The sequence below is a fragment of the Sciurus vulgaris genome, assembly GCF_902686455.1.
Source record: "Sciurus vulgaris genome assembly, chromosome: 8".
Lineage (NCBI taxonomy): Eukaryota > Metazoa > Chordata > Mammalia > Rodentia > Sciuridae > Sciurus > Sciurus vulgaris.
The window spans coordinates 133,182,903-133,195,371 of record NC_136468.1 but is presented as its reverse complement, the minus strand read 5'-3'; the positions used below and the strand labels follow the sequence as shown (position 1 = coordinate 133,195,371).

Genomic DNA, 12,469 nt, shown 5'->3' with positions numbered 1-12,469 from the left:
AGCTGCGCGCTCCGTGACCCCATCTGGGCTTGAGAGGGAGGACCCGGTGGCGTCCTGCAGGGCCTGCATTCCAGACGCAAGGTCCATGCAGACACCTGCCCCTGGGGAGGGCCTGGGCAGGAGTCCTGCACCGAGGGCCCGGCCTGCGCTCTTGGTGCTGTGGGCTGTCTCGTGATGGACGGGCCGTGCCCGTCTCTCACCTCGGGGTCTGCCCGAGGGTGTTCGGAGGCCTGGTAGGAAGGGGGTGTGACGAGGTGCCTTGACCCGTGCACCCGGGGGCACTTGCTGCAGGCAGATGTGTCGCCAGCCACCTCCACTGGCGCCAGCTGTGTCTGGGAGCAGAGGCTCTCAGCTGCTCAGCCCAGGTCCTTCTCAGGTCCTGGTCACCCCAAGGCCCTTCTTCCTGGCTCCCTCCCGTCTGCTCTTCCTGGATGGCAGAACTGCCCTCCATGCCCAGAGGCCTTCTCCTCAGGCCAGGCCTCAGCTGCCACGTGCCCTGGGGGACGCGGCTCAGGGTCCTCTCCGCCCGTGTCTCTGTTTCCCAAGGGTCCGACTGCCAGCCCCTCCCCCCCAGCCCCGGCGTGCCCGCCTCCTCCTGGCTGACCTCGGGGGGCCTCTGGGAAGGCACTCATGCCTCGGGTGGACAGGGGTGTCCCCTGGAGAGTGCCTGCCAGGGGCCTCGGGGGACATGCAGGCATGAGGAAGGCAGCTGCCTGGGGATCCCGAGGGCCAGACCTGGCGAGGCCTGGAGACAGGACGCTCCCTGGGGGCAGAGGTTGGCACTGGGGAACCCAAGTTTCAGGTTGGGGGAGGGAGGGCAATGCCAGCCATGGCCCACAGTGGACGCAGCCCGGTGGGATGGGGTGGGCTGTGGTCAGCAGGAGTCTTGTAGGGTTCACTCTGGGGACAGGGCTGTGACACAGTCTGGGCAGCCCTGGCCTGAGACTTGATTTCAGGCAAATTGCTCTGGCGTCTGTGGAGGAGAGCCGGGGACAGGAAGGGCTGGCTGGGCCCAGGAACGGGACAGCAGCCTACAGTGGTGCCAGTCCTGCTGCTCTGATGCGCAGACCCTCCCTCCCACCCCCCTTGCACAATGGCTGCCGCGTGGGCCGCCCAGGTGGCACGGTCAGCACTGTGCTGGCTCCCCCTGGAGGCCCGTTCCCTCAGAGCCACACCGAGAGCAGCCAGGGCTGGCCAGGGCCTGACTGCCCCTCGTCTCCCAGGTGGAGAAGTCCCTGCAGCGCATCCAGAACGGGCAGCGCAACGCCATGTACACCTCGCAGCAGAGCGTGGAGAATAAAGTGGGCGGCATCCCCGGCTGGCAGGCCCTCCTCACCGCCGTGGGCTTCCGGCTGGACCCCCCGGCCAGTGGCCTCCCGGCAGCGGTCTTCTTCCCAACCTCCGACCCGGGCGACCGGCTCCAGCAGTGCAGCAGCACCCTCCAGTCCCTGCTGGGTGAGCCCCGGTGCAGGACCGTCAGCCTCGGCAAACAGGCGGGGTGACCTGGTGCCCGCGTTCTCCAGGGTGCTGGGACTCACGGCGGGAGGGCGAGTGGTCCTGAGCGAGGCAGGAGGCCAGCCGCAGCGCCTGCTGCCGATCCGCGCCAGACGTGGCTCCGTCTGTAGGAGGCGGGGTCCGTGCTCAGCAGGCCCGCCCAGCTCTGCCCCTTCCGGGTGACATGTGGTGGCCCTGCGCAGGCCTTAGTTCCAGCAGATACTGCCACTGGCAGCCGTGGTGCTGACAGAGCTGCAAGCAGCAGGGAAGCAGCTGCTGGGACTGACACCCTGGAGCGCTGTGGCAGGGTCAGGCTTCCTGGGAGACCACGCTCTCCAAGTCACTCGTGGACACGTGTTAGGTCCAAGCTCAAAATGCCACCGATGCTGGGCGCTGGGGGCTGTCTGGCCTGGGTGGTGGCAGGGTGGCAGGTGCAGAGCCCCCGGGATGACTCCCGTCCCTCGTCTTGGTGCAGGTCTGCCCAACCCCGCCCTCCAGGCCCTCTGCAAACTCATCACTGCCTCGGAGACGGGCGAGCAGCTCATCAGCCGGGTGAGTGGACCCCAGGGGGCTGCCCAGGCCCGGGCTGAGCCACAGCGCAACTGGACCCCAGGCAGGACCCGCAAGTCACACGGGCTCCCTGCTCTTTTCTGTCTGAATGATCAGAAGGGAAAGGCACAGGTTGGCCCTCCAGGCGTCACAGCACAGAGCGCCTCCAGATGACACTCTCGGAGCCTGTCACCTGTAGGCTAGGGCAGCTCCTCCTGCACCCGTCAGCCCACCCCAACTTTCTCGGTTGATTGACAAGTGGCACAGCCACCCTCCCCAAGCCAGCAGGCCTTGCACCAGATCACAGGACAGCCCCAGGGCTCCAACTAAAGTACGTCTGGTGTCTGAAACGACGGCCACTGAGGCAGCGCAGGGAGCGAGTCCGCTGTGCTCAGCAGCGCGCCTTAGGGTCTGCTCTGCGGATGCGGAGGACCCGACTTGGGGTGTGGAGGGTGCCCGTTCTTAGCGACATGTGGGTCCTTCCCGCCTTGGCCTTGAGCTTGTCTGCCCACCGACTCTCCTGCTGGCCAGCGATGTCTGGAGTTAGCCCAGGGTGACAGCACGCTGGGCTTCTGGATGGGGTAGCAGCCTTTGAATTGCACAGAGTAGTTTTTCCTGGTCCTTCTGAAGTGCAGTCATTTGAAAGAACAGTGGACACCGTCCTGGAGATCCTGCCAGCTGGGGTTGCTTTCAGCAGAAACGCTTCTATGTGGACACAGAGCTGCCCTGTCCCGGGCAAGCTGGCAGGTGCTCAGTGGGGCCAGAGCCTCCTCCCCCAGGGCCGCTCCCAGCCAGGATGTGAACAGGAAGCTCCCCAGGCCCTCCCTTCAGTCCCTGTGCACTCTGCAGGAAGTGTCCCCTCTGCTATGGACAGCACCAGGAAGGCGCATCCAGAACACCAGGGCTCCAGAGGCCTAGTGGCCTGCACGCCACAGAGAGACCCACATGGAGGCAGGCGGGGTTCACTCAGGCCAGTCAGCACGCAGGGAGGCCTCCTGAGTCCCTATGGAACTCTCTAGAACCTCGGGGTCCTCATGCCCTGTCCAGCCCCTGGCCTGGGCGTGCTTGCCTCCCTGCTCTCGCTCCTGCCCAGCTGGGGCCTCCAGTGCGCGCTCGGGGTGCGAACAGCCTGTGCTTGACTCTAAACTCTCTCTCTCTCTCTCTCTCTCTCTCTCTCTCTTACTTTCTTTTTCTTGTAATCTGCTGGCCGAAGGCTGTTAAAAATATGGTGGGAATGGTGAGTACGACTTTAAGTAGCAGCTGTCCTCAGGTGAGCTTCCACCCGCCCACCCCGCCTGCCCCGGCTCCAGCTGCTGCACCTGCCTGGCTCTGGGGACCCCGCTGGGGCCCTCCAGCTCCCCTCCTCTGCTCTGGCTCCCCCTTTCCTGCTCCGCCCTTCTCTGCCCTTGAGGTGACCTTTTAAGTTCCACCAGAGCAGCGGGGGTAGAACCAACGTTGACACTGTGAACCCACAGGAAGTAGAGATCACAGACGGACCAGAGCCTGGGCCAGGGACACTGAGTGGGCCACGGGCTCTTCCCTGAGTGCAGGGCGCCAAGATCCTCCTTCCCACCAACCTCAGTATCCTGAAGATGCCGTTAGTGAAATGCATAAGCCAAAAAGGAGGCCACCAGTCCCTCACCCGCCCCCTTCTCTAGGGGCTGGAGCAGAGCCAGGTCCCTGGAGGCCCTTGACCTCTGTGCCCTGCAGCCTCAGCCCGCTGCCCCCCAGCTCCCCAGAGGACAGCAGGCGCCAGGCAGGAAGGCATTTCACGCCAGGCGAGAGGGTCGCAGTGATGGCAGTGACGGGCAGGACAACTTGGGGCCGAGGGCGGGCGCCGGGCGGCCGGGCGCTCACGTCTGTCTCCCTTCCTCAGCTCCACCAGGTGCTGGTGCAGCTCCAGGCCGGCGAGAAGGAGCAGGACTTCGCATCAGTCCCCATCCAGGTGTCCATCAGCGTCCAGCTGTGGCGGCTTCCCGGATGCCACGAGTTCCTAGCCGCGCTCGGTGGGTGCCGCTGGGGAGACTCCGGGTCGCGCTTCCGCACTCTCTTAGACGCGTGGCCTGGAGCTGCTGCTGCCTCCGCAGGGCCCCCAGTGTTAGGATGTCACCTCTCCACTGTCCTCGTCACCATGCTTGGAATCCGCTGGGTTCCAGTGGTGGAGCCAGCGGTGCCAGGCAGGGGCTGCTGAGCGCTGGGAGGAAGCAGGGCGTGCTGGGACGCCCTAGGCGACCAGGGCCTTTGTGCAGGAGGCCGCTGTGGCTCCTCTCCCATCCCTAACGCAGCTGGCCAGTCCCGGACTCACGGGCAGCTCATTTACAGCAGGCACATCTGCTGACGAAGCCCCCGAGAGGCCCCAGTCCTCCCCTGCCCCCCAAGTGCCCAGCAACTGGCTGGCAGTGTTCCAGCTCCGGATGCCACCCCGAGCAAAGGAGCAGCCGCCCTGCCCTCCTGGAGCTGCCCCCCAGCAGAAGGGGACGGGCAGGCCCCATCAGGCGTGTCCCCGAGCACCTGAGGGTGAAGGGCACCTCAGCATCTAGTGACTGGCTGGAGGGACCAGGGGGCCGGGGCAGGCCTCAGAGGGAGCAGGGGTGTTGACAGAAAGATCCAGGAGGCGGAGCAGGGGCTGGGGGGCAGCAGGGGACGGCAGCCCACAGGCCAGGAGGAGGGCGAGGCTGACCGCATGCCACAGGGACCAGTTATGAGGACACCGAGGCCCTGGGGAGGGGCTTTCCTGGCGCCTGGGGACCTGGGCCTCTTTCCTATTTTCCGACCTGCTGGTGGGACAGCAAGGGCAGCTCCCCTCCGCGCAGGGTCGGCGCGTGTGTTTTCAGACACATGGTTTCTTTCAAGGGTGGAGGGACCAGTCCCCTTGGTGAGACCCACGGCCTTCGTGAGGCATGCTACTTGCTTTCTCCTGCGGATGTAAAACAGTCCCCGGAGAGAGCAAGGTGAGCCCGGTGGGTCCCATCTAGACAGACGTAGCAGCAGCAGACAGACGAGTGGCAAAGGCCAGCAGGCTGGACGGCTCTCCTCACCTCTGCGGCAGGCGCAGGCAGGTGCAGGTGTGTCGGCCAGGGCCGGTGGCCAGGCCTTTCCAGTGAAGCAGGCGTTCGCGGCCTTGGGGGCCAGGCACCCGCCCCCAGCTGCCTCTGCTCCACTCCTTTCCTGTGACACTGACCCAGCTGCACCACACACAGGCCAGAGGACAGTCCCACGCGGACTGGGGCTCAGACTGGGGCAGATGCTTGAGAGTCAGGGTGCCCCGCTCACACGCGGTCCCCGAGGCCTGATGGCTGAGCAGGGTGCAGAGCAGCACCCTGCTGTCCTGCGCGGGGCTGTCACGGGGGAGGACACTGCTTGGGTAAAAATAGAGGTTCATGTCAGACACAGAAGCGATAACTAGCCACTCATTTTTAAGTGCTGACTGGATTCCCTCAGAACTTCCTGCTGCTTCCGGCGATTTCTGTTCTCCAGTTCAGGGAGGACAATGTCCCACGGTCACTAGCATGTCCAGTGGCTCTTCCAGCAAACCTCGTTCCAAAGGGAACGGTGGTGTCACGCCACTGTCAAGATCCTGGAGGAGGAAAGCTGGAAGCGCCGAGAGCCCTGAGCGCACAGCCTGCTGACAGAGGCCGCGCTGGGTACCAGAGAGCCGTCACTCCCGCACTGCCAGATCAGGGACAGGGCGCAGCATCCCAGGTGCCCTGTCCCCTCGGGGCTCAGCACAAATCCTGCTGAGGGCTTTAGGTGGAGCCCAGTGACCTTCCAGGGGAGGCTGGTCACGACCTGCAGTGCCCGGGGCCTTCGCGCCCTTGTCTGTGTGGTGGGCCCCCACGTCTGAGTGTGGCCTCTTCACAGAGAGAGGAGAGGCCCTGGTTGGCTGCCTGAGAGAAGGGCCCTGCTGCGTTGCCCAGGATGGCCCTGCCCTGTGGACTCCAGTGCTGCCCCCAGTAGCTGGGACCTCGGGCAGGTGCCCGCACCACGGTGACGGCTCTAGATTGTCCCTCTGCGGTGTCGGCAGTCCATCAGCCAGCCCCGTGCCGTGCGTGCTGCCCTGCGACTCCGTAGGATCAAGTCGGGAGCAGCGCCCGGGCCCTGGCAGGAGGCTGCACTCCCTGCAGGCGCTCAGCCAGGAAGCCGGAGCCCGCAGACCCCAGTCCTGGGTGGCGCTGCCCTTGCCCCGGAGAAACCTCCGCCAGCTTTAAACATGCCCGTGCTGAGGGCAGCCTTCCACGCTTGTCCTGGACGGTCTGAGCAGACAGTTTTTCTGTGAAAGAGCAGAAAAGACCAAAATGCTAATGAGCCTCATTGAGCTCTGGCCTCGGGGCCCACGAACCTGGTTCAGAGAGGAGGTGGCCAGAGCCCTGAGCTGGTGGAGGGCCCGGCAGTGGCCCCACGCTCAGCAGCTGGGGGCCCGCAGGGCGTGCAGCGCCTCTGTCCGTGGGGCCGAGGGCCTCCCTGAGGCCGCGTCTCCTGTCTGTTTCTCCAGGGTTCGACCTGTGCGAGGTTGGGCAGGAGGAGGTCATCCTGAAGACCGGGAAGCAGGCCGGCCGGCGCACCGTGCACTTCGCCCTGCAGTCGCTGCTGGCCCTCTTCGGTAAGGCCCGCGGCGAGGCCCGCCCGCTCCTCCTGGCCGCGTTCTGGGAGGGGGCAAGTGAAGGGTCCGGTTTAGTGTTTGTGTTGGGGACAGTTCAAGAGCAGCGAGCAGAGCTGCCACTGCTGGCAGAAGGTGCCCCCAGGCCTGGGCACGACGGGGCCCTGCAGCCTGCGGGGGCGGAGGACTGAAGTGTAGGTGGCAGGCGGGGGAAAAGGCAGGGGAGGGCGCCCAGACGTGGTGACAGGACAGGCCTGTCCCCGCATGGAGCCTGGAGGGCCGACGGCCCGGCAGGAGCAGGCACCCAAGCCCGAGGGTGCGCCGGGCCTGCACAGAGCCAGTGCTGGCTTCGAGGTGGGCACGCTGCCCAAGGATGGTCCTCGAGGCAGGAAGTGGCTGGGCTGCCCTGTTTGGCTGGTCAGGAAAGCGGCAGGAGGAGTGGTGCCCGCAGCGTGGGCCCAAGCGACCCTGCAGCTGTGACACGGCAGAGCGCAGAGAGAGGCGGGGTGGAGGCACCATGGTGCAGGGAGGCACCGGGTGCTGCAGGTTAGAGGGGAGGAGGACCGGTCCCCAGGCTCCCCAGGGTTCAAAGGTCACAGATGAGGGGGAAGCCGGTTGGAGCAAGGCGTGCCCCACCCCAGGACTAGGGTGGACGTTGGGCTGGGGAGTGTGGGCCTCTGCAAGCACAGGGGAGAGGCAGCTGAGCAGACGGCTGGTGACTCCTGGGGTCTGCTGGGACCACCAGGACCCGGCTGCAGCGAATGGCTGGTGTCAGACTGAGTGCGGGGGTCACACTGACCGTCAGTCCCAGGCCAGAGCAGGAGGCAGGTGTGGGCCCTCTGCTGGCCATGAGGAGAGGTGTGGAGACAGTCACTGGCCAAGGCCTTAGAGGTGGCTTCCCTAGGGTAATTCTGTCCCAAGACTCTCCTTCCAACAGCACTTCCACCTCCCAGGGTTGTGCAGTGAGTCCCACTTGCACATGGGTAGTATCTGCACGCGCCAGCCTGGCTTCCAGGTGGCTTGTGATTTTGAAAAAAAATGGAAGCCCAGCAGCGTTCTAACTGCCCGCGGGCGCCTGTCTTGTGCTCAGATTCCACCGAGCTCCCCAAGCGCCTCAGCCTCGACAGTTCGTCCTCCCTGGAGTCTCTGGCCTCGGCTCAGTCGGTCTCCAACGCCCTGCCCTTGGGCGGCCAGCACCCGCCCTTCTCCCCCACGGGGGCGGACAGCATGGCCTCGGACGCCATCTCCGTGTACAGCCTGAGCTCCATCGCCTCCTCCATGAGCTTCGTCTCCAGGCCCGAGTGCGGCTCCGAGGGCGGAGGCCCCCGGGGACGGCAGGACTACGACAGGCCCAAGAACGCCTACCCGCAGCGGGCCACCCTGCCGCGCAGCCAGCTGTCCCCCCAGGCGCGCGCGGCGGGCGCCAAGGACGAAGAGGAGTACGAGGGCTTCTCCATCATCAGCACGGAGCCCCTGGCCGCCTTCCCCGAGGGCGGGGCGCGCTTCTCCCCCGAACCCAAGCAGCCCCGCGGGGGCACCGCTGCGGGGCCCAAGGTCTCGGTCAGCTCCAAGGGCAGCGTGAGCACCCCCAATTCCCCCGTGAAGATGACGCTGATCCCCAGCCCCAACTCGCCCTTCCAGAAGGTCGGGAAGCTGGCGAGCTCGGACACCGGCGAGTCGGACCAGTCCAGCACCGAAACGGACAGCACCGTGAAGTCCCAGGAGGACGGCAGCCCCAAGCTGGATCCCCAGGAGCTGGCCCAGAAGATTCTGGAAGAGACGCAGAGTCACCTCATGGCAGTGGAACGCCTCCAGAGGAGCGGTGGCCAGGGGGGCCCGGGGAACCCCCGGGAAGACAGTGCGCCAGGGCCACCCAGCGCCCCGGTCTTCAGAGCGTCAGAAACCAGCGCCTTCAGCAGGCCAGTCCTCTCCCACCAGAAGAGCCAGCCGTCGCCCGTCACCAGCAAACCAAAGCCCCCGGCCAGGAGCTCGTCGCTGCCCAAGGTGAGCTCCGGGTACAGCAGCCCCACGTCCCCGAGCCAGCACAGCGGCCGCCCGTCCCCCTGCGACTCCCAGGCCTCCCTGTCGGACCAGCCGCTCTTCAAACTCAAGTACCCCAGCTCCCCCTACAGCGCCCACATTTCCAGGTCGCCACGGAACATGTCCCCGAGCTCAGGCCATCAGTCCCCCGCGGGCAGCGCGCCCTCCCCCGCGCTCTCCTACTCCTCGGCCGGCTCCGCGCGCTCCAGCCCCGCCGACGCCCCCGACCTGGACAAGCTGAAGCTGGCGGCCATCGACGAGAAGGTGCAGGCCGTGCACAACCTGAAGATGTTCTGGCAGAGCGCGCCCCAGCACCCCGCGGGGCCCAGGAAGATATTCCGGGGGGCGCCCGGGACCATGACCTCCAAAAGAGACGTTCTCAGCCTACTAAACCTGTCGCCTCGGCACAACAAGGAGGACGGGGCGGACAAGCTGGAACTGAAGGAGCTGTCCCTCCAGCCTCGCGACGAGGCGTCCCACAGAGCGCCCCCCAACGGCCACTGGCGCCCCGAGACCACAGCGCTGGGCGCGCCGCCCACGGGCCCCCCCATGGCCGCACCCACACGCCCCCTGAGACTTCCTTCAGCAAATGGCTACAAGTTCCTGTCCCCAGGAAGGTTTTTTCCGTCTTCCAAGTGCTAGAACGTCTTTCCGTCCACTGACTGAGCGCAGCAGCAGTCGGGTCTCGGGCGCGGACCCTTCCCGCACCTGAATGCAGCCACCCAGCGGCTCGGGAGGGGTGGGCTCTGGGTGGGGCACGGCCACGCCCTCGTGGGGCACGACCACGCCCTCGCGCAACGCTGTGGGTCAGCACCCGGCTCACGGCAGTGTCTACACACGTCACCAAATGTTTACCTGTGAACTCCCTGCTACTCATCTTTGATGTGATTGACAGGATTTTGTACAAAAATGGTCATGATTCTTGGGGGGGAGCACATATTTTGCCAAGAGGCCTATATGCAGTACCTTTTATACACAGAACAGACAGCTTTTGTAAGGCTTTCAGGTGCTGGTGGGTGGGATTTATAAAATCTAAGTCGAATTCTCCATGAAAGTGTCATAGTCGCCAAAAACAGAATCATGGTCTTAAGAATGCCCACGTCTCCCGCAGCTGCAGCCTGGTCTGGCGCCGCAGCGCCGTCTCGGCAACACGCAATAATCCCCGTCTCAACAGCGCTTCCACCTGAGCTCGGCGCCCTCCGCCCCTCTGCCAGCCAAACTTGAATTTTCTTAAAACATTATGTAACTCTTATCCAGGCATTTTAGAACTATGCAATTGTGATTTTAAAAAATGCAACTTTGTGCTTTTAAAACATTACTGACCTTTTTTGTACATGGATAAACAACTTGGTTTTGTTATCAATAGTACTTTGCATTTATAGCTATTATTTTTAAAAACTCAAAAAGTTTTTTAAAATGCCAAATTTTGAATAGTCATCCATAAGCAATGATCAAGTTTTGGGGAAAAGGGTTGAAAGTATTCAGTTTCCTTATTTAGAAAAAAAGAAAAAAGGAAAAAAAAAACCTAACAAAACCAAACCCTGGCTAGCCAGACGGAACCAGCCCCTCCTTCCAGCTCGCTGCTTTTGAGAGCCGCTCCTTGTCGTCCCCACTCCAGGCCCCACACCCCTCTTCCCATGCCCAGGTCCCTGTCCCTGTGAGCTGCCTGGCCTGCTCCTGAAGCCTGGTGTCCATGAGCGCAGGGCCCACGTCTGAACCGTTACTGAACAAACAGGAAGTCGCCATTCATCAGGGACCACAGGCGCACCTCCCTGCACAGCCCCGGGACGCTTAGGCCTCCACTGGCTGGGCGCATCAAGGGAATGGCCGCCTCCGCGTGGCCTCTAATTTATTTTATTGTAGAAATGAAGTGTTAGAATCATCTAGCACTAAATCAGCTGGAGGATTCAGCAGTATCTAAAAGATACTTATTTAAAGTCAAAACCGTCCCTCCCTTGCTGTGAGGGTCCACCATGTAAAGGTGTGCAGCCACCAGCCGGGGACAGCAGCAGCAGCAGCACACGGAGGGGACGCAGGAGGGGCAGGACAGCAGGACCCCACTGCAGCGGTAGCCAGGGTAGGGTCTCACTGTACTAGCACGGCTGGCCCCTTCCCTGCTCCTCAGTGTTCTTCTCTGAGGGGACAAGGACGTTTCCCCACTATGTGGCTCTCAAGAGCACATCGTGGCGGGCCTTGCACTTCCCAGCAGACCAGGCTGCCCTGGCCTGGCCCTGACTCCCACACCGGGTAGAAATCCTTCATGAAGCCGAGAGCCCTCTCAAGATGTCACGTAGGCAGGGACAGAGGTAAGAGAAGCACCAGTGCAGCAGATGACAGCAAGTGACAGCGCTGTGCTTGTCAGGGCCCCAGTGACCAAGGACACACCTCAGACAACCCCTCACACAGCTAACGCGTGCCCTCCTCAGCGCGCCTCCCCAGTCTCCTGGCCAAGCACCCTGAGCCCTGGAGCAGAGGCCCGGTTCTGTGCCCACTGTCCCTCCCACCCCAGGAGGACGCCTCCCCTCAGATCACTTCCTGTGGCCACCCAGCTGGGAGGACTCGGGACCCACCCTCTTCCAGCCCTAAGCACGCTGTGGTTTCAGGTTCCCTACAAGAGCATGATTGGTACCCGGGACGATTCTGCCTGGCCTAGAAGTAAGTTTCAGTGGCAGGAAAACAAGGTGGATAGAGTAGAGGCCCGGTCTCCCCACCAGGCGCCGCCTCCCGACGTCCACGGTCAGTCTAGAGGGAAGCGCGTGCGCAGATCACACCACCAGGGGGCCTAATTCAGGCTACTCTGAAAGAAGTATGTGCTTAAACCTGCGGGGACGATGTGACACTCAGGCTTCTCCACAGGCGCAGGACTGGCAGTGGTGACCTGCGACTGAACCGGCAAGTCCGATTCCTGGGGGGTGGGGGCAGGCGCTGAGTGGCTTCACCCCTTAAATCGTTACATAAGTACCTACACGATATTCTGGGCCCTCGAAGCCTCAGATAGTCTAATACTGGTGTTTTAAGAGAAAGTCTGCAAGTCCTGGTCTAGGCGACAGGAATAAAATGGTTGGATCGTTTTGTTTCCACAACCCAGGAAGAGTGTCAGGAAGCAGGACTGCGGGGGGACAGCTGCAGGAGGACTCGGGTGTGTGAGATTTGCAAAAGCACCTGCTGTCCCTCTGCGGAGGCGCTGCAGGTGTTTTAGCTCAGGAAACAGAACGCCCGCCCGACTCCAGCCCTCAGATCAAACACTGACCGCAGCAGTAAGACCCCCTCTCATAGAGACCCCGGAAGGACCAGGAGAAAGGTGGGCGCCGTCTCAGCTCCCACCAGGGAACTCAGCTGCTCTGGCGGTTCTTAGCCGGCAAAGCGCCAGGGGAATCCGCGCTAAACCTGCGCTTCCACGCGCCCAGGTGAGCACCAGGGCCGTCGGTCCTCAGGTTCACCCGGGTCTAGAAGCCAGCAGTCCCGCTGCTCCCAGGCCAGGGGCTGCCCTCCTCTGCCCCAAGGACCCTTGGGTGAGTGCCAAGCAAGTCCCCGTCCCTGCCTCCCAGCCACCCACCCCAGGCCCCTAGGAGAACTGTCCCTTCGCTAGTCTCGGTTCAGGTTGCAGGAATCCCATGCAATAATCTGGTTGTTTCGGTAAGCAGGCAACGGCAAACCTGCACGAGCTCATGAGCTGGTCTGTCCACCCGAGACCCGTGCGTGGGGCCACGGCGCCCCCCTCTTGGCATTCCCGCTCTTACATCTCCTTACATGCAGTGTTAGCCATCTTTGGCCTCCGTGGACTTTTTT

General features: G+C 63.5%; 1 protein-coding gene across 6 annotated transcripts in view; it reads left to right on the top strand.

Annotated features, from left to right (window-relative positions):
* Positions 1–9,401, top strand: part of TTC28 (tetratricopeptide repeat domain 28) — a 603,016-nt gene extending 593,615 nt beyond the window's left edge. For 5 of the 6 annotated variants that reach the window (XM_079151218.1, XM_079151217.1, XM_079151220.1 and 2 more), the window contains 6 exons: positions 1,224–1,455; positions 1,970–2,046; positions 3,257–3,280; positions 3,920–4,049; positions 6,536–6,643; positions 7,731–9,401. In XM_079151218.1, the coding sequence (XP_079007344.1) occupies positions 1,224–1,455; positions 1,970–2,046; positions 3,257–3,280; positions 3,920–4,049; positions 6,536–6,643; positions 7,731–9,322 (2,163 nt within the window). In that variant the 3' untranslated portion in view covers positions 9,323–9,401. The remainder of the gene's footprint in view (positions 1–1,223; positions 1,456–1,969; positions 2,047–3,256; positions 3,281–3,919; positions 4,050–6,535; positions 6,644–7,730) is intronic. The other variant, XM_079151219.1, reaches the window with a different exon arrangement.
* The last annotated feature ends 3,068 nt before the right edge of the window (positions 9,402–12,469 follow it).